General features: G+C 41.7%; 1 protein-coding gene across 6 annotated transcripts in view; it reads left to right on the top strand.

Moving 5' to 3' along the window:
• The window catches only part of KIAA0586 (KIAA0586 ortholog), a 77834-nt gene extending 65860 nt beyond the window's left edge, over positions 1-11974 (top strand). For 2 of the 6 annotated variants that reach the window (XM_072866151.1, XM_072866146.1), the window contains 2 exons: positions 6886-6951; positions 11624-11973. In XM_072866151.1, the coding sequence (XP_072722252.1) occupies positions 6886-6951; positions 11624-11769 (212 nt within the window). In that variant the 3' untranslated portion in view covers positions 11770-11973. Of the gene's footprint in view, positions 1-6885; positions 6952-9375; positions 11584-11623 lie in introns of those variants that run through there. The other 4 variants (XM_072866147.1, XM_072866150.1, XM_072866152.1 and 1 more) reach the window with 4 other exon arrangements.
• Positions 11975-20552: the final 8578 nt, after the last annotated feature.

Genomic DNA, 20552 nt, shown 5'->3' with positions numbered 1-20552 from the left:
TGAGGAGAAACAATTCCTTAAACTGTAACCACATGGCTGTTTCTTGTTTGCATCAACTCTGGTTGACTGTTATTGTCTTCTGTTAATTCTCTGGGGCAGTGGCCTGACTTTGTTGAATGAGCCAATTGTTTTCCTTTGTGTTGCCCATCAAGTAAGTCCCCATCTGGTTTGTATCAGACTGTTTTCACAGCCAACAACTGCTGCCTTTTCTATATCCTGACACTTAAGGGCCCCATGCTATCAAAGCATTGCTGTGATAGCCTGTCTGGCTGGGCCCATACAGCTGTGCCTTGCAGCTTGAAACTATTACCCAAGTAATGGTAACTTAGAACTTGAACTGGCTCTTATTCCCATTGGTGTCGTGTGTACAGTGAACAGAATACATTTTTGTTGAACTCCGTGTTCAACAAAAAATTCTTTAAAGCTCTTATTTTAGTTTATATGATTGGTTAGTTTTTATTTTCCAGCAGCTTCCTGTATCTAGAGGCAGTTTTGTGTTCTTCTGAAACATTAATGAGTACAAGACAAGCAATATTTATTTAAGGCTCTGTTGTTATGACTTACTTTTATGGTACATTAAAGCTCAATAAGTGAAAATTAAACAAGCAAATTATTCTTAATGAGAATTTTTCTTATCAGATTTAGAATACATTTCCAGGAAACTTGCTGTGCGTGGTAAGCATAGGTTGTGTGAATAATGCTACACCTTGGCTACTACGCTACTCACTTTCCAAGTAGCTATCTAAAAATACAGAGCAATGGACAATGAGTCTGCATTAACCTGTTTATTTCTCCTCTGAAGGAATAGAGAAGGATTGGATAACTCTGTAACCTGGGCAGTAAAACTGTATTACAGTTTGCATTGCAGAATCACTGAGAGGCCCTGGCCATGATCCCAGCCCCTTTCTGCCAGGCTTCTGACATGGTAGGAGACAGTCCTGTTCCAAGAGACCTTGCAATATGTGCATTCTCTCCCTCCAAGATTTAAAAAAACCCAACACTGCATCAAATAACAGTGACATTCCAATGTTGCCTTGTATAAAGAAAGATGATCTTTAAGCATTTGTTCTCTTCTGCTCATGTGTAGGCCGTGTAGCCATGTAACTCAGTGTCAGAGTAATGATGAAGAGAAACATATTCCCCAACTTGTATATGTATTGAATTTTAAGTATATTCTGGACTTAGTTTTTTCATTATATTTAAGAGAGGGAGAGAAAGAAAATAATGGATAATGCATTTAAAATTTCTGGTCTTACTGTGAACGTGTGCAAGAAACTGCTAGAAAGCAGATTGATTTATCTAATACTTGGAGTAAGTGTTCCTGAACTTGGGAGTGCAGTGTGTGTATATAATGTGAATGAATTTGCTTCAAGTGAAATACTGGGGAGCCATTAAATGCCATGAGACACATGAGAGAAGATTTTTTTGCCTTTGTGCTTTTCATAATGGTACACACTGGGTGTCATCGTGGCAGATTAGGATTGTGCTAAATAATTGGGTTTATGTCATTGTCAGGTATATGGAGGGTTTGCAAAAGCTGCTTTCTGAAGGAGCTTTCCATAATTGCTCTTCCTATGAACGCTACATAAATTCAGGAGCTGCAGTGTGTGCTCTGGAGCGGTGAACAGACCCAGGTGTCTGTGCCGTTCACCTGCACAAGTCGTGTCCCATCAGCACGCAGTAGCCCACACCTCTGCAAGGAAGCTGCTCCCACACATGCCAACTGGATTTCCGTACGCACTCCGTTCCAGTGCAGATTTCCCTGTACTGTGGCCAGGAATATTTAAACCCAGACAACTGATAAATGAATTTCATTCAGGCTGCTTACAGGCTATATTAATCATGCTCGCGGCCCAGAGCAATGAAGAAAGCTATTGATGAACTGAGTGCAGCCAGGTTTGGCACCAACAGTTTGAACTGGGAAGAGTGAATGTCAAAGTGCTGCAATGCTTTCTAAAATAAGTTGGCACTAGATACGAGAAGGAGTTGTCACCATCAGTTAATGAAGCCAGTGTCTTCAGAGTTTCAACTGGCGTGTGTATGTGCAGCTTCAGAGGTAAAGAACATCTGCCCAAATGAGAACCTAACGTAAACGAGTATGTTCAGTGTCTCAGAAGGCATTGCTTGACTGCTGCTCAAAGATTTGTGCAGAGCAGCTCCTGGGTTGCTAACAACAGTTGTTGGTTTCACTGTTGCTGCTGGGGAACCGTTGGTCAGTAGTTAAATCTTCAAGGGGCACAGTGTTGCTGGGAGCAGTCTGCAGTGTTTTCCCTGCTTTTTATAGCAATTAGCAGAGATGGAGGTGTGTGTCATATTAAAATCAGTAGTGATGTGCATGAGAGAGTTAAGAAGGTGGTGTAGTGTGCTGAATATGTAGGATAGATGCAGAGCAATATGTTTCTGCAGTTCATTTATTCTGCTGATTTAGAGCTCAGATTCACCCAAGTATTGCAAAGGAATTTTGTTTTTCCTCTTTCCCATGTAACAGGCCAAGGTTCTTGGATTGTTGTTTTTTTTTTTTTTTAGGAGGAGGAGGAATGCTTATCTCTATTGCACAAAGTTTAAACATTTTAGATTTTAACAAACTTTAAAATAGCACAGGATAAAAACGTATATTTACTCTCAGACCTTTCCAAGTCTCTGGTCCCGGGCATTAAATTGTAGAGGCAGTGTTACTTGTCATCACACCAGGTACTCATTTCAAGAGAAAGTTTAGACGGCCTTTGGCAGACTAGGGTCTGGACACTTACATAATGGCTGTCTCCCAGCAGATCTTCCAGTAAAGACATTTAATGTTTTCCTTATTTTATCATATGCTTACTTATGTAGATTACAACAGTATTCTTTCTGAGCTAATAGAAAAATTGCTTGCCTCCCTAAACTTCCTAGAATTGCTTATTCCTAATGCATTTTTTCAAAGTTAATTGATATGAACAAATTGTAAGACCTTTAGTGGTCATCTTCTGCTGTTACACAAATAGCTTGAAAGGAGGTCTTTTTAACAAGTTTGTCGGTATGTATGCTAGAAACGTGTGTAGAAACGTCCTAGTGTTTATTAGAACGTATCACTGGAAAATGCTAACTGCATAGGGCTGGTTTTGTTCTGTCTTGTTTTGTTTTTTCCTGGGGAAAACATTCACAATCTCCTTTTTAAAGGGTGTAATTATAAAAACTGAGTAATTGTGCTGTAGGTATAAGCACTTTAATATGCCAGATCTTTGTAATGGTAGTACAGCGATAGGAGTCTTGGCAAACTTTTTCCATATGGAGAATCCCATGACTTTGTAAGCGAAAATCATCAAAACAAATGCATAGGGTCATGTGAATATTTGGAAGTATTCAGAATAGAGAAATACAGTTATTTTGTTTGTGGTCATCTAGAAAAACACTTGTTATTTGAACAGTTTTTTATTTTTAGTATATCTTGTATAAATTTGTATTACAAGAATGCATTTAGTGACTCCATTATATGTGAAGAGTGGCTTGCAATGAGAAAATTCTGCCCTGTGGCACTGCCTGAAGAGCCATGCGGTACGGACAGGTTTCTGTTTTCTTCCTGATTATGCCCATCCCCTAGCCTTCACTCAGCTCTGGGTGCAGATTGCTGCCATGGCTGGAGGTGATGAAACCTCCTTGCCCAGGAAATCCTCTTGGCTGTTTGAGGGAGAGCTCATCAAGGTCTCCCATCACACTTTTAAGTGATAGAATGTAGCTTGCGACTTCTCACACTGATTCACTGAAAGTTGTCCTCTTACACTCCTAACAATTTTTTTAATAGTCACGTAGCTGAGGAGTTAATAGGGCTGGATAGCGTGCAATGCTTAGTAAGCATATGCAGTGCAAGCATCACTGCAAATAACGTGCTTAGTCTTCACCTGCAACATACTGAACCTGTCTGATAAGTGGAGATTGTCATTTGCCCTGAATTATGTGCATCCCAACTGACACGGACAACCACACATCAAAGAGTGCAGAAGAGCAGCATGTTGGAGTAATTGTTGGTAATTTAACTGTGTGGGCAAAACTGATCTGAACAAAAATTGTGAAGCAGTAAGGGACTCTAGACTAACCCAAGATGTGTCCTGGCCAGTACGCTAACTTACAAAAGAACATCATTTGCTTAGGCGATCCCCTCACTGGGACACCCATATGCTTTTTAAGCATGAACTGGAAAGACATTCATTTTCAAACCCACTGCAACCCTAATTTATGATGAAACATCATTGAATTTGTTCATTCAACTTTAATTACTTGTGTAAATTGTGTTTCAATTATTTTTAAATAAAAACAGACCATGTAACCTTTAAGAATTACAAAGATACTTTTTTTTTTTTACTTGCCACTCCCCATGTAGGCTATGAATGCTATTATGTCTAGCACTGTGCTATGATGTAGATAAGCTGGAGGCAGTATTGCTGCAATTAATATTGTTAAGATACGAGGTCTCAGTGGAGCCAGTCCTACTGCTAGGATTGCAGTGAATGATTCTGCATCCTGAGGGAAGTCTGCATAACTTTATCTTAGAATTTAGTGTGAATTCCCACTATTGATCATTTGAATCCATTTTCTTTTTGAGCTTCTTTATTTTGCTTCAGGTGCTGGCATTAAAATGTCTTTCGGATCCCCAAACATGAAGGTGTGAATAACAGAGCTGAATATATTGTACAAGCATACTTTTAAAATTACCTTCCTGTCCACTTGCCTGTTAGATTTTGCAGAAAATGAGAAAAAGATTGGTATGTAGGTGATATTTAGTTCTACTGGATAAATAAAATATTAATTACACAATTAGATATGCAGGTTTTTAATTATCACTTGTCAGATTCTTCTGATTCCACCAGCTGTTTACCTAGGTTGTCTCTCGTGGATTTAGAGATTACTCCTTCCCCAGCCCTTGCACAAGATACACATTTTCCTGGTGTTTTTCAAAGACTTTGGACCCATAATGAACCATCTCCTTCTCCTTTTTTGCTTTGAAATAAAAGCTGCTGCTTCAGGGTTTACCGCAGACCCCTCATCTCAGTTCTCCTCAAGAAAATGGTTGCAGTCAAGAAACAGCAGTGCTTAAAAGTTAAGAAAAGACTATTTGTTTCTAGCCAATTGCACATCCAAAAATCACAGGCATCTGTACGGAAAAAATCAAATTGACTTTTAATATTTCTTCTTAGTATTAATAATTATTGTAGTTATTTGGAAAGATTTACACATCTTTTGGAAGTGATTTGCTGGGAAACAACAGCAAGAGTTGTGGCCAGAGAACAACCTTGTTAAGCAATGAGATATTCTACAGAGCAAAATATGCCAGATCTAAAGGAGCAGAGTAGATTTTAGGCACCAAAAGGAAATATTTATTTAGTAAACTCTGCAATCTCGTTCCTAGATGTTTTTGGAGCTGCTTTCTGTCTGCCCTTCCCTACCGGTCTCTGTGTTAGGATTTTGAAAAATCTGGTTCTAGTTTATTTTATGTATTTCTAGTTTTTGTTCTGTTTAGTGTTGCTATTGGTGGGAATATAGTATGTTTTGGAAAACCACTGAACCTTGAACTCAGACTTGAGAGGAGGAAAAATAATTTTCAAATATTCTGCTTTGAAAAATTTGTTAGCTGCTTAGCCTGTGTCCCACCCTCCTTTACTGACTCAGGATCTGAATTTATTTTCTTTTCAGAAATATTTATAGCTAGGATATACATTAGGGTTTAAACAAACAAACAAAAAAAGAAAAGTGCATGTGTGTACGCATGTTTATTTTCTGTGCGCTTGTATGCAGAGTTTCTGTAAGTACATTACACCATGGGAAGGTGGAATTTGCCAAGTTTAGGTCAAAACTTGAACTGAACTCATACTATATAGTTTTCTGTCTCCGCTGGTGTCTGTGGCCCACTTATGGAGGTTTATGAGTTGGCTGAAGCCTTTGAGAATGAAACTGTGTTTTTTCAGCTCAAGCAGTAGACTCATGCTTTTAAATCCAGACATTTTTGGCTCAAGCCCTACAGATGTCAGTCCATTTCTGTAAAACAACTGAAGTGTTTTAATTGTAAATCTATCCCTTTCATGTAACTCAGCCCTAGAAATTTGGCCTAAGTTTGCCTAGAGTCTTTTCTGTTTGTCATGAAACCGGCTAAGTTAGGGGCAGTCTGGTTTTGAGTTAGGAAAACAGAACTGCATGCATTTGCAGAGCATCTTGTTCTTGCTTTCTGTATTTCTGTCCTAGTGGAAGGCAGCAGTCTGACCTGCAGCCAGGGGCCCTATGCTTAGCAGAGCATTTACACAATGAGAAGAGCGTCCCTGCCCTAAAAAGCACTCATGCTTAAGCATTTTTGCTTCATTTCTGGCAGAGCTGAGAAAGGACACCTTCTCCACAATAACATAAATATGCATATGGATTCAAGGTGGCCAGGCCTAGAAAAGTGGAGGAGCTATCATTTCTAATGATGAATGGAGAATAATTTTGTCGAAATGATTGGATTATTTGATAAACTGTTGATGGTCCTGTTTATTCCTGAGAATGTTGTATTCTTTACCATCTTGAGGCCATGTGACTAGTTCCTTACCATACCTGCCCTCAATTCTATAAGCCATTAAATTCCAGAAGCATTGAATTATGTAGCCGGTACGCAGGGTATAGCTAGACATGAGTCTGAACTGGAAATACTGTTCCTTATAATTAGTAACATGACTGACATTGCAGTGTATTTTCTTCTTTCAGTGTAGCCTTCAGAATTGCTTACATCAAAATACGGACATTTCTTATCAGTATATACTAGCCCCGCATGTCTGGAATAATTTTGATTTTGCCAAAAATGCTGCTGCTTGGATTGCTATACTTGGTAACTTGCCTGTACAACCACGTATGAAAATGAGTGAATTTTTCTTTGGTACCCTACAGATATCCATGGAGACATGGATCGGACACACATCGGCACAAATACATATCTCACATCTTTACTTACAGGTAAGAGGAGCAGATAAAGCGTTTCTGCTGATAGTGGTTCTGTTACTTTTGGGCTTGTAGGTATTCTACTTTACTTTACAGTCATTACTGTAAAGAATTTCTGACAACTCTGTTTCCCTGCTAACAGTCTTTGTAACTATATCCCAGATGTAAATCTTTTTTGTAGGGAAAAAGCCAAATGGGGGAATGACACAGGAAAAAAAAAAGGCACTTTAATTGAAGATTTTAAGATGCTGAGTTACAGACCTGCAGGTGCTGTGCTGTCCCCAGTGCTCTGAACACTTGAGATAATGCCATCTGGAGGAAGTTATTTGTTGGGACAGGACAGTGTTTTAAACTTTGAAGTCAGTAATAAACAAAGTGAAGCAGCTGGAATCTGGCAGAAGAAGAAACAAGCCATTCGTATCAACCCATGCAATTAAAGGACTGAGAGCACTGCACTGGAGTTGTTTTTACATATGCTTGGAAGTTTATTCTTGCTCTAGAAGTTAGCTGCTTCAGTTGTTACGTTAGAGAGTAGGGGGAGGGTTGCTGAGGGGTGATGGTTGTTTTTAAATTTTAGGAAGTAATATGTAGGTAATTACAGTAATTATGATTCTGGTTTTATACTGAAACAATAACCTGGGTCCTGATCCTTCAAACCTCTCCCTATTTATTGTCTTGAAGATAGCTCTTTTCCCTTATAAGATATGGGTCTGGTTTACCTCCAGATAGATTAAAAATAGAAGTTTTATTTAATGTCTGGACACCCACTTGAAGGAGTTAAAGCACATGGTTTTTATTTGGCTTAAAAGTCAGACTTGTTTAGTCTTTTTATTTTGCCAAATAGAAAAATTTAAAAAGAAAGATTTAAACATTTTTCTATGTTCTTATTGTTGCCATATGGTATTAGTAACCAAACCTCCCTTCAGTGTGTTTAATTCCTTTTCCATTTGGCATACATTCACGATACACTTGTATATAGCATACTCTCTGTGTGACAGTACCTCTTAGAGAAAAACTCCCTTCACAGGTCACCGGATGGTTGACACACCATTAATTTTTATGTTTCTGTTAAACAAAGATCTGGAAATTTAGTACTGTACATGAATTTGTTACAGATTGCCAAGAACAGGAAAAATCTCTAATCTGAAATCTGACCTTTTCCATCAGTGGGTCACCAAGATGTTTTCAGTCACTATTGAGTTTCTACCAGGACCCTTACACACTTATTAAGAGTGTCAGTTTTCACAGTTTATGTGAATGTATTCTATTAGACAGTGACAATGAATTTGGAGAACTGGAGGTCACCTCAGGTCACACGTTCCATTTATTGGATTTTAACAAGGAAAATTTTTATAAATACATCTAAGTACATGATTACAAAATTGTACTGAGTACTTCCAGAGCCTCTAAAGAGGGGAAAAAAGCTGCGATGATTACCTGCCTTCCTGCCCTGCACTGCTTCGTAAATGGAGGAATTTTCTATTCCATTTTTATGGCATATCAGAAGATTATAAGCATCATTGTAATTTACATATTTGTGGCAGTGAAGAGCTCAATGTTTAAGAGAAAACCCTCTTAGTATTGGTTATGAGCTGTTCTCTGAAGGGGGGAAGAAATAAAATGGAATATCACATTGTTAAAGAAGGAGGTGGCCAGGCACTATAGAAGCACTGTCACTGGTATACAGCAAAAAGCAGATACAGACATCGGTAGGGAATATATATGTGAGCAGGAATACAAGCATTTAAACCTTTGTGCTTGCATTTGTGTATTTATTCACATACCCATCCCTATATGTATATGCGAATGTGTTTTATGCACTGTGCATGCACGAGGTTAGATTAAGCAAAAGGTAATAATGATAAAGCACATGTAAGAGTAACTTAGTATTATCTTTGGCCCAACGTAGAGTTTCAGGACTAGCAGCTTTCTATCCTGGAAAGTTACAGTCATGGAGCAGAATCTCCCGTGTAGCTGAAATAGGATATCCATAGGTTTTTTACAGTTAAAATGCTGAAAATCCAGGTTCTGTATTTTCTGTGTGCATCTAACAAGGTCAAAGGCTTCAGATTTCTGTCTTTAAAAAAAGGGAAATGTTTAATTTGGGTATTTTTAAGCTCATCTTTAAGGATATTTAGATAACTGAGGACCTGGTAACTTTTCTGTTGAGCAAGTAGATGGAATTATTCTTTTAAATTTTCTGTTCTTTTAGCATTTTATATCTATCATAAAATTGAACTATAGTATGTCTGTAAAATATATTAGAGTATGTGTTAGGAAGAATGTAGACTAATATGATACATTCTTTCAGCACCCCAGAACTAAATACTTGGGAAATTACCACAGAGCCTTGGGATAAGGGAATATTCTTTTTTTTTTAACCTCCATTTTTTTCTTTTCTTTTTTTTTTTTTTTTTTTTTAAACAAACCTGAAAACAGCTGTTGAAACAATGACATCATGGAAGTGACATGACTGTGGAAATTATTAACAAAGTCAAGCTTTGAAAGCATCAACTACATATAGTGTTGGAAAGTTGCTTTAGCGTCTGTGATTTACAAAGTTTCCTCGGGCATTTACACATTCACATCTTTACTGTGTGTCAGCTTCACGTCTGACCAAATAAACGCTTTGCTTTTCTTCAGTTCCCCTTCTGAATAACCTATTTTTATCACGCAAACATGGCTACAGACTAAGCTTGTGGAAATACTTCTGGAAAAACAAAACACATATGTTGCTTGCACGCCTTTGTGGTGTTACCATAAATGTGCTTTTGAATCATGTTCAGAAGATGTGGAATTTCTCATGTCTTCTTGCTGCTCTTGTGTTAGGTTTGCTCAGGCCCATACCAGCCCAAACTCTGGCAGCTGTGCTTTGTAGGGGGATTCGGGCTGGAGGTGACGAAGGCTGTCCAGCTAGTGAGGACAGTCTAGTGAAACCAGACTATTGCTTCTTGCAAAGTGCGTAAGTGGCTGTGGCAGGCAGGTGACGCGTTGGTTCCCTGGGGACACAAAAAATGCTCTTGTGCTCTCGCTCCCTCTCCAGAGCCTGGCCTTCCTGAGGGGCAGGAGGCTTGGCTGGCACAGGTTGCTCCATGTACTGGCTTTACTGTCTCTGGCCTCGATCGTGTTTGACTTCCCAGGCTGTTGGCTGCTGTTCTAACATGAAAAACACCGGATGAAATTTTATTTTAGCAGTGGGGTTTTGTTGTTTTAATTAGCCATTTGAAGCGTGCTTTGCTACAAGTCAGATGAAAGCAGATTACTACTACAGTGACATAGTAGATAATTAACTGGGGTGAAAGAAAGCCTAACTTCTTGGTTTTATTGGGAAAATAGTGTTTTAATTACCTAGTCTATCACAGAGGAAGGGAGAATTGTTATAGCTTATTGGAATAAGAACAAACTCCAAGAGAGCCTTTGCTGTTGTACACAGACTCATACATGTTTGTTTTGCTTGTTGCTGCTGCACTTGAAATAAACATCCCAAGGACAACGGAAATCTCAAACTGCTCTTTCTGTAGTTTTGTGAATGTTGTACCATTCATCCAATGCCATTTCTCCTGTCCTCCTTCGTTCTGTGTCTGTAGCCTGATTCATGTCGTGCTCCCCCTGCCCCGTGAATTGATTTATCTTGTCTCCTTCCTCTGGCTAAATCCGGTAACTCTTGCCCATGACCTTTCTCCCTTCCCATCTCTGGTATCTGGCTACAGGTTGTTTTCTACCCCTCCAGTGGTTCCCAGATGGGGGAACTTTTCAGCGCTGCAGTGATCTTTCACAGCTGCTCAGCAGCCAGCGCTGCTGGAAACGCTGCAGGACGTGTCCCCCTCCCTTGCAGGGGCTGCTGGCGTGGCGGTGGCTGGGCTGTGCGGGGGCTTGTCCCTCTCCCAGCACATCCCACGTTTTGCAGGGTCAGTTCGCAAGAATGGGAAGTGGCACGGTGCCATCTCAGACTTGCTGGAAGATGAACATGGCTTGTAAGGTCCTGCAAGGCACGTCTCTGGGGGGAGGCTGTGTACATTTTCTCTGGAGTCTGTCAGAGGATGAAAGAAGGGAGATAAACCGCAAAGAAGTAGCAAGAAGGATGCTTAATGAGTCAGGGAAATGGGTGGGAGATAGGGAAGAGCTAAAACAACTTCGCACTTGTGTTTTAGGCAGCTGAAGCTTTGATATAGGGTGTTTTTCTCTGTAGGACTTGTAGCCAATGGCTTCAACTTGTATTGCTTTGCTTTTTATGATTGTGTATATATATGTGGTCTTGAACAACCTGAACGTTTTCTAAGGGTTTGATGCGAATAGACATACGCATATAGATGGAGTTTAGAAATACTGTTAGTGTCTGCGGATCTCAATTCCTTTCTGTGGAAAACACCAGTATACATATTTGAAATTGTTCTGGGCCTACTGGAGATCATATGTGTACGTGTGTGTGTATGTATGGTGTATCTGTATGTAAATACTACCCAATCTATATATGCACAGAAATTCATCCCATTGTTACCTGAGAAAGAGAACTCTGATGGCTAAAACAGCACTCTTTGAAATGCCTCAAAACTGTGGTCAGTAAGGGTGTCTGTGTCTCTGTATTTCCATGGAGTGACACAATATGGAGATGACTTCAGTACAGTTTAGTAGTTTGTCATAGACAGCAAATAATGTGTTTTGTTCTGCTTTTTAATTTTTTTTTTAGGAGAGGATGCTGCCCCACATTTAAATTCACGTGTTTCTGCAGCAAAGGTGTCAGTGAAGCTGCCTTCCATGAACATAGATAACCAGACACAGAGTATGAGTAGTATACATGGCGATTCAGATTCTTCAGGGACAGATACGTTTTAAAGCTTACGGCTTTTTGTGACAGTCGCTGTCTGAAGATTTTGTCATTGGTGCATTTGTCTGCCTAGTGTGATAGTCTGGATGTTTCATCAAAATACCGGTCTTTCAGTACTGTTTTCTACTCTTTTTCATATAATTTTGTTATGATTATAAATTTAGGCAATGATTCTGTTTGTAAATATCTCAAATATTTTTAAGCAAATAAAATGCAATTCTTTCAGAATCGTTGTGAGTTTAAGTCAATAAAGGTGAAGGCCATTTAACTGTTTATTGTATGTACAGATGAACGTGGAAGTGATTGGTATTAAAATCCATGGCAAAATTCTGCCTTGCTGATGGAGAAAAATGCTTGGCTCAATATGATGTCACTACTGTCAAAATGTGGAGCCAGAGGAAAATATATTTGAAACCAAAGGTTGCAAGAAAATTGTGTTCCTAGATATCTTCAGAGCTTGCTCATCCTTAGAAAACTGCTATCACAAGACAGTAATTCAAAATTGTATGTAAAAGAGACCATTAGAGTTTGTATTGTTATTATGAGGAATTTATTTTTTTAGAATTACAAGAATTTTTCAGCATTTAGATGTTTGTTTCCCTAAAGATTTTTTTCCCCATCTTGAAACATGTCTGAATGAGAGATTGTGGGGGTAAGGCTTTTTGTTTACATTTTTAATGTAAATTTCTCCTTCTCATAAGACAGAGCTAGTTGCTGCAGTCTCAGCCCTTCAGAAGCCCGATAAACTCTAGTCAGAAATACCATAGTAATGATTAACAGCAAGAGCACATGAACATATTGCCACCCTCCCAGGGACTGCTCCATCTTTTATTGCCTCAATCTGGACAACATGGTCGATCCAGCAGTGGCTAGGGAGGAAGGTAGGATCATCTGCCCCAAGCAGCATCCAAGCAAAATAAAAAAGAGGAATTCAGACATGTTCCAGTAGGAAAACTAGGAAAGAAGCTCTCCTCCAAACAGGGCAAACACAGCTTTTGCTCTGTTCCTCATCCAGTCTGAGCTTTTCATGGGATATCTGTGGAAAAGAGGAGATACTGTGGCACTTTCAAAGACATGGGGCGTGAAGGCATCTCTGAAAAACTAGGAAAAAAAATACTCCTTTTGGGTTGACTTGTACCTTGTTGTGATACTGGAGCATATAACTTCATCTGCACAGCTTCACTGCATCACTTAATGAGAGGCACTTTGTTGCTGCAGATACGCATAACCGTGAACGGTTCCCATTACTCTTATTTTATGGAGCCTGCACTGATTTCATCTCTCCGTAACAGAGAAAGATTAGAAGTTCCTCTTGGTTTTATTTTGATCTCATTGGCCACAGTGTTCAGTTGATTTGCTGCAGAATCTGCAAGGGTAAATGGAAGAAGAAAGAGCTTCAACCGTTCAAGGTCGGTAATATCCAGAGGATTCAACTTTAAAGGGAGTCTCTTTAGCATGTTATTGAGTTGATTTCTTGTCTGTCTTGACGGACACGTAAATAGCGGATTTGGGTGAAGGGTAAAAGCGTGGCAGGCTTCATGCAAAATGCAACCTCACTTATAAAAAAAAGAAAAGGTACAAATGAGACAGCATTACTGGGAGCTGGTTTTCAGCATATGATGCCACGAATATTGTCTGCAGTGGTAAAGCTGCTTCTAGACATTCTTACACTGTGGCAAACCACCAGGAGCAGAGGAGAGTATCTGCGAGGTTGTGCTGATGCTGCTGTCTGTGCAACTGTGCTATAAATCAGACTATTGACGTGATCAACGCTTTAAAAAACAGCAGCCTTTTTTGGGAAGGTGGAGATGTTCTTGTACCTTGCAGCAGGTTGCTACAGCAGGGCATCAAGTGGTTGCACTAGAACAACTGCCAGCAGGATAATGAACTGCAGGGGAGAGGGCAAGAGCTTCTTAAACCAGCTTTCCTGCAAGAGAAAACCTTCATGAAACTATGTTCCAAGCGCTTTCTCAGACTGCTAGGTTTTTAAGGGTGCTAATATATAATTTAGGTCTCCTTTGTTGCAGCGTAAAAAGCAAATGAGCTGTACTGTTCTTGCGCCCAGAGCCGTAGGCTGGCATCGGGACTGCGTTCTGCTAAACAAAGTACAGTAATCGAATCGAGAACATGCAGACAGCTGAGAAACTAAGGATGAGACAGGAGACAGCAGATGGATGTACAGGCCCAGGAAAGGATGAGACAGCCCTGGCCAGTGGGAGAGGCAGTTGTCTCATCGTACCAGGAAAATAACTGCGTCAGCTTTCACTGCCTGCAGTGCTGAGCATCCCACATTTTGCTCTAATTCTCTTATTTTTCTCTTCTATGGGAACAAATGCATTTAAATCAAAGGTGTTGTCGTCATTGACTGAATCCTGTAGAAATGAGCTGTGTTTTTTGGAAAATCTGTCAGAAAATGCCCAGTCAAGACCATTTTCAATCAGTTTTGAAAATTCCCCGAGGAGTTCTGTTGTCTCCCAACTCGATGTGACCGATTGATCTTTTTGGAAGCTTCTGGGTCCCTGGCACTGTGCTTCGGAGGTCTGCTGCTGGTGGGGATTACACTGTGGCAGTGGATGTGCTAATTGTTCATCCCCACTGCAACCTCTGCTGTTTCCATTCAAAGAGAATTTTGGAGAGGTGAAGGAAGTGCAAACTATTTGCTTTTCCTTCCCCAAAACTTCCCCAAAACAAAGTATCCTGCCGCATAAACATTAAGGGGACCTCTGTAAATCTGGCACCCCATGCATAGATCGTATTACAACTATTTATATTCCTAGGAAAAGCTAAAGGCTGCCTGGAGGGGTGGAGGGGGTGGTGTTTGCTTTGGTTTTAATCAGTCTCCATTTTTCCTTTGAAATGGGAAAAAAAAAAAAGTATCTTCTAGAAATTTATCTATTTCTTACTTTTGGATTCAGTCTTGTATTTCAGATTCCTGTAAATAGTTTTCCGGAGTTTGAAATGGTAAGCACATGTTCTGTGAACACAGCCAAGCCGTGATAAGGAATTCGTCTGTCTGCGTCTCCAAGTTCCATTTTGTTTCTACAGCTTTTATGATTGAAAATGCACATTTCTCATGGGCACTCACAGAACTGAAACAGCATGATTTGCAAGCTTGCTAAATGGATTTCTTCCAAGCAAGTCATTGGGGTATGTCATCAAAGCTTAACAGCATCAAACAGAATTCCATCCAGGAAAAGTATTAAAAACCCACCTCTATACAGCTATATTTTTCAGTTAATTCTCAGCAGCAGAGAGGTGGGAGGGTAGGGGGGTGTTATTGGATTTCAGGATTGTAGTGTGGAAACCAAAACCCTGGCTTTATTTTTTGGTTCGACTGAATTCCTGGTGAAGCTTGCTCGTGCCTTACATTAGGAAAGCACTAGAACAAGGGTATTTGTTCATGGATTGGACTTGCAGTATATGAAAGTGCAAAACTGAAATGTCAGAAGTGTTTACATTTGCAGAGCATCCTTTTCTGACTTTGATAAGTAAAATCTGGCCGTTTGGAAGTGAGGTGCTCAAAATCCAGGTGGTTTTTTTTCTCCTCCTCTCCCCCTCCCTGAAGAAAAAAGAGAGATGCTGCGTGGCGAGGATGGCAGCAATAAAGAGAATGGGTGGATCTAGGGGGACATCACACAGTTCCTGGCACACGTGGGGATCCTCGCTCCCGGGCCAGCACAGGCTCCTGGGACAGGACTCCAGCCGTAAGCTGGTAGGTAATTTGTCTGATGCCAGTGTCGGCCTTCCCCTGTTCAGCTGAGTTATCTTGGTTTTCAGTATAGGAAGTGGAAAATTTCATGTGCACGTTTAATCTTATCTGAATTGTGGGAAATTGGATAAAGTGAGTTTTTTGTTATTCCTGTTCACCTTCATAGCTCAGAGATGGAAGTTGTCAAAATTAGCTGCTAAAAACATACGCTAACCTTCCAAGGTGCTTTACAAATCACTACAGGGTAGCGTTTCTGTCCTGACTGGGTAAAGATGTATGTGCCAACCTCCTCCCTGTGAACTGAATACTCAGATGTTTAAAATTACACATCTGCAAAAATTTGCTGGATCCCAGTCTGAAATGTAGCCATTTAAGACCTGGAACCCTGCAGCTGTTTAACAGCTTGCTGTTAACACTCGACACGAGAGTTTAAGACAGAAAGGCAAGAGGATTGCATCCTATGGAACTGATACGACATGAGAAGTTCATCCTTTCTATAGGTGTCCAAGAATGTTTTGTGTGTGGGACTGAAAGCTATTGTATAAGCGTTGTGATATTTGTACTGGTTGGCAGGCCTGTTCCTATGGAGCTCTCTTTTTTTTCTCCCCTTCTTCTGCTGCACTCCTGATTTAGATACATGTCCTCGAAAGCTGTCTCTAAAGTGTTCATTATTGTGATTGTGTGTTGATGCCTCCCCCAACCTTCCAGGACTTGGATGTGATTTTGCTTCTTCGATCCTGCAAATGTGGCCAGATCATTTATCAAAACCTTGATGTTGTGGTGTCCTTGAGCCGGGTGAGGGAACTGCAACAGAAGCTTTTTCCAGAAATCTCAAAAAACCCCCCCGAAATCTCACTATGGTGATGTGACCAGCTGAGCAGAGGCTATGATAATGCCCTGGGCGCTGCTCCTGTGATGGCACTAATACAAACCCACAATCCTGTGTCCACGTCTAGAGCTTTTGTTGTATTTTGGGTAGAAGGTGAAACCCGCTTTTGCCTTTTGCTCTCATCCTCTGCCTTGGGAGGCGAGTGCAGAAAGTGGACTCTTACAGTTCAGGGGTTATTTTTCTTCCTTATACATTGCTTCATATTTAGGTTAGAAACCAGAAGGTAAGAGAAAAGTAAGTCAAATCAGAAGTGTAATCAGGAGCCTGTGAGGCACCTTGTTCATGGAGGAGGTCATTCCCCAATATTTCTAGTCCAAGAAAGGTCTGTTTTGGGAAGAGGTACTTCTTCACCCCTCTGTAGAACTTGCTTGTGGCAGAGAAGCATCGTCATTCTGATCAGACTTCACCCCCAAGGCCCGTAGGTCTTCCAGGCTGACGGGTCCTGCACTGAAGCTGTTGAGTACCTTGGAGGGGTGCATGAAGGCCCTGAAATGGCTTGAACTAAAAGCCAGTGGGGTTCTTGCCAGTGTAGTTGCCGCTGCAGGTCTAGGGCAGTTCTCAGAAAAATAGTTGGGAAAAAGAGAGGTGCAAAAATCAGTCATCTGAAGAGTTGAGTGGGTCCTGAGCAAAGAACTTTACTAAAACTCAAAAAACTAAACCCAACTGGAAAGTAGCAATCCTGCTGTCTACTTTGCCGATGAGCTGGAAGCCCGGGCAGCTGCCGGGAGGGCGGTGGGGAGGAAGGCAGGGATCACTGCCGGCAGCAGGCAGGGCACTCCCAGCAGTGCCCGTCTTCATCCTGCCTGCCCCGGGCAGGCCAGGCAGCAGCTCCGACTCTTCAGGCCCTGTCTCGGCTCTGGCTTTTCCTGGCAGGAGTGCCCAGCCCTGCAAATGAGGGTAGCTAACATTTCATTTTGCCTTGATTTTGCAGGCAGAGCCCCCTGTGCAGGGACATGCTGCGGTTGTATCGGTGGGGTCGTTCCCTGCTCTACCGTCTCAGCACACCAATTTCTCACTGTCAGCTGAAAAAAATCTCCCCCGGTTGGTGTCTGTTCTTTAATATACGTACAGTTGTACTTACCCTGCAGCCTGTTATCACCTGGATGGCCGACTGTTTGATCACCATGTAAAAATCTTGCCACTGAAATGATGACTTAGAGCTTATTTTTAATGGGTTCTGGGAGACGCTTCTTGCAGTGGCTGGGGATTTTGCTGGGTTAATGGCATCCTGTCATTTTTTCCCCCTTTCTTTTTATTCTGACAGTCTTGGAAATTGTGCTCTTCCTGCGTGATGTGCCCTTGCAGAAGGGCATTCAGCATCCTGCATCTGTCACATAAACACCGTCTTCCCTTCCGTGCTGCAGAGTTGTGGCTCCTTCCCTGCTGCGTTTCCTTAATCAGCACCTATGGCAAAGCAGCGGGCACCGAGCCACGGATCAAACCTGGTACTTGCTGTGAAACCCAGCATCTGCTTAAATAGCACTTACGTCTGTTAATGCCGATTTTTTAATGCAGCTTTCTAGGCAGTACGGTGCCAGGTGCCGTAGAGTAAGGGATTCCTCTGGCCCATAAGCTTTGCAGCTCAGGACTGAGGAGGATTTCCCGTTCTGTGCTTGGGCTGCTGTGCCATTGCCTCTTTCGATGCCAAACTTTGAACAGATGATTTTGTTTTGCTTTGCTTTGTTTCCCCAGATCAATTAACTCAAACTGTCTTTGCCATAAGTATCTTCTTTTTAAAAGCAGTCGCGCTCTTGCCTCCTCTAATTTCGACAAGGATGTTGTTCAGGCCAGGGGAGGCCAGTGGTTTTGTTTAGGTTCTTATAGACCTTTATAGGGACAATAGTGGCTGGTTTCTGCAAGTCCTGCTAAAACCAGGAGGGTGCAGAGGGATGAGATGGGGACCGCACCACAAAGAGGCATCCTTATGGAAAACAAAGAGCAGGAGTCTGGGTCGGAGGGGGACAGATCTCTCTTTTGTGCTTGTAGGAACAGTTTTGCATCTTCTTGTACTGTTTGACAGGTAAAGATCCTTTAGCAACATTTTTTCTCTGCACTGGCCCAATAAATAACAGCAAAGAACTGCTCATCCCTGCCTACCTGGACTATTTTTGTTGTTACTTAATTGCTTCATTCTCACAACCCACACTCCATCATCTTAGAAAATCAGAGCCTTGAACTTCATTCCAGGATCTTGAGGAAATCTCGCGTCTCCCTACCATTTCCCAGCCTCTCTCGTCTACGAGAACAAACCCTCTCTCTCCCCACCTGATGCAGACTGAATTTCCTCAAAGATTATCTAAACAGAACCCACATGATCCATTTCTCTTAACCCCTCTACAAATGGGAAAGCATAAATCATGGGTCCCTACAAATAAACACAACTGGCAAGATGTTATTTTTCTCTGTCTGAAGTAACACCAGTTCTTTAATCTGCCACCTCCGGGAAGCATGTCTGTTCAGGGAAAGTACAACCATTACAACGTATACACAATGTTCTTCTGCCACTTCTCCTTGCAAGCTATAATGGGAACCCTACGCCAGAAACATTGAAAGAAATGCGGCCAAGTGAATACCTCTTACTGTTTTCACTTCTCTTCTGCAACTTGGCTTCGAAACCAGAAAGCATTCCTGCTTGTAAGGGAAGGAACGGCCAGCTAAGAAAGAGAAAATCCTGACTGTGAAATCCTGCTGCAGATTAATTTTCAGACTTGTGACTTTTGTTCAAGTGTCATGTTATAATTGGGGGGGTGTTGGGACATCATTAATTCTGAAAATATTCTTTCTAAACTGAAGAAGGGGTAAGTTCTTGCCGTAACGAAAACAACTCTGAGCTGAACGCTTAAAAATGCTACAAAAACTGGAGATGTTTTTACAGTTAAACCTCGTCTGGAGTTCATTTAAAATAATCATGTTTACATGGAGGTGAATTAGTGCGCTGAGCTCTGCCAATGCCTCACTGTAGTTAAAAGTACACAGCCAAGAATTATAACCCTGGTAATTCAGTCCCCGAGTGCTGCACTACTGGGTATGTGCAAGAACCCAGAGGCAGAAAGGGGTGGTAGGGAGCCAAAAATCACTTTAATCAGTGATGAACCTTGTAGGAATATTCCAGGGGGAATAAGTGCTGGGTCCATGCTTTGCCTTTCATTACAGAACAACTATTTCTGTGTATGCAAAAGGTAAGCCTATACACAGGTCCTGTTGCCATGTCTCTGCTGAGGATGGGATTCAGTTTGCTGGGCAATGAAGATGTCCACATCTCTGCTAGCCCTCTGCACCTCCTTATGGTTTTTGGAACTAGGATGTGGATCTTTCCCTTCAGCGTCCCTGGATGGTGGGAATCAGGGGGTGGTAGAGATTAACTCACCCCAGAGGTCATATTCTAATAGCACCGTTGGCCTGAGAGCCGCCAAGTGAGCAGACCTCATCTTCTAACCTTTCTTTGAGGAATGTTGGCTGCTAAATGTGTATTTGGAGTTAGCAGTGACGTGGACAGGTCCCCGCAAACATTTCACTGTTCCACTCCTGCCCTTCAGTTCAGCTACTCCTATTTTGAGGGCTGTCTGCTTGAGAGTAAAATGTATTTATGAAAAGAGTTTCACATCTGATACGCATGTATAATACCTGGGAATGTCTCTGGCACCTCTGCGCTGCTGAGAAAGCATTTCTCTTGCTAAAATTTTGCATGGCAGGATTACCTCCCAGCTAAGGTCTGTGAGCTATTGCAGACAGCAAAGCTTTTTGTTTTTGCTTTGATGGTCAAAAATGCAGTTGTCTTGAGTGTCGGCTGATATGAGAAGGAGCTTTATTTCAGGCAGCCTCTGCTGTTTTCAGTTAATTGAAGCTCGTGGTCGTTGCAAGCCCTCTCCTGACCCTCAGTTCATCTCCTATCTCCGTCTGCCGCTATTGAGCTGTTACCGGAGATGCTGTTCCTGCCTGGGCTCTCAGCCTGCTCCTGGAGATGCTGTTCCTGCTCAGCCTGGTCCTGGCAGGCTGGACCTGTCCTTGCCAGGCTGCGTGTCAGCAGGGACGCGTGGCCTGGCACCTGCTCCATGCTGGAAACTCGGTTGTTGCCGTCTTCCTTGTTACTGCACCCTGTGCCGGCCAGGAACCATCAGCCACGGGACTGCCAGCTCGGGCTTTGCTCAACCACCCGCATCGCTGCATGCGTGCGCCCCGAAGAGGAAGGGAGA

This window comes from Ciconia boyciana, chromosome 6 (assembly GCF_034638445.1).
Source record: "Ciconia boyciana chromosome 6, ASM3463844v1, whole genome shotgun sequence".
Taxonomy (NCBI): domain Eukaryota; kingdom Metazoa; phylum Chordata; class Aves; order Ciconiiformes; family Ciconiidae; genus Ciconia; species Ciconia boyciana.
The sequence above is the reverse complement of the archived record's forward strand: the minus strand, read 5'-3'. Positions and strand labels throughout refer to the sequence as shown.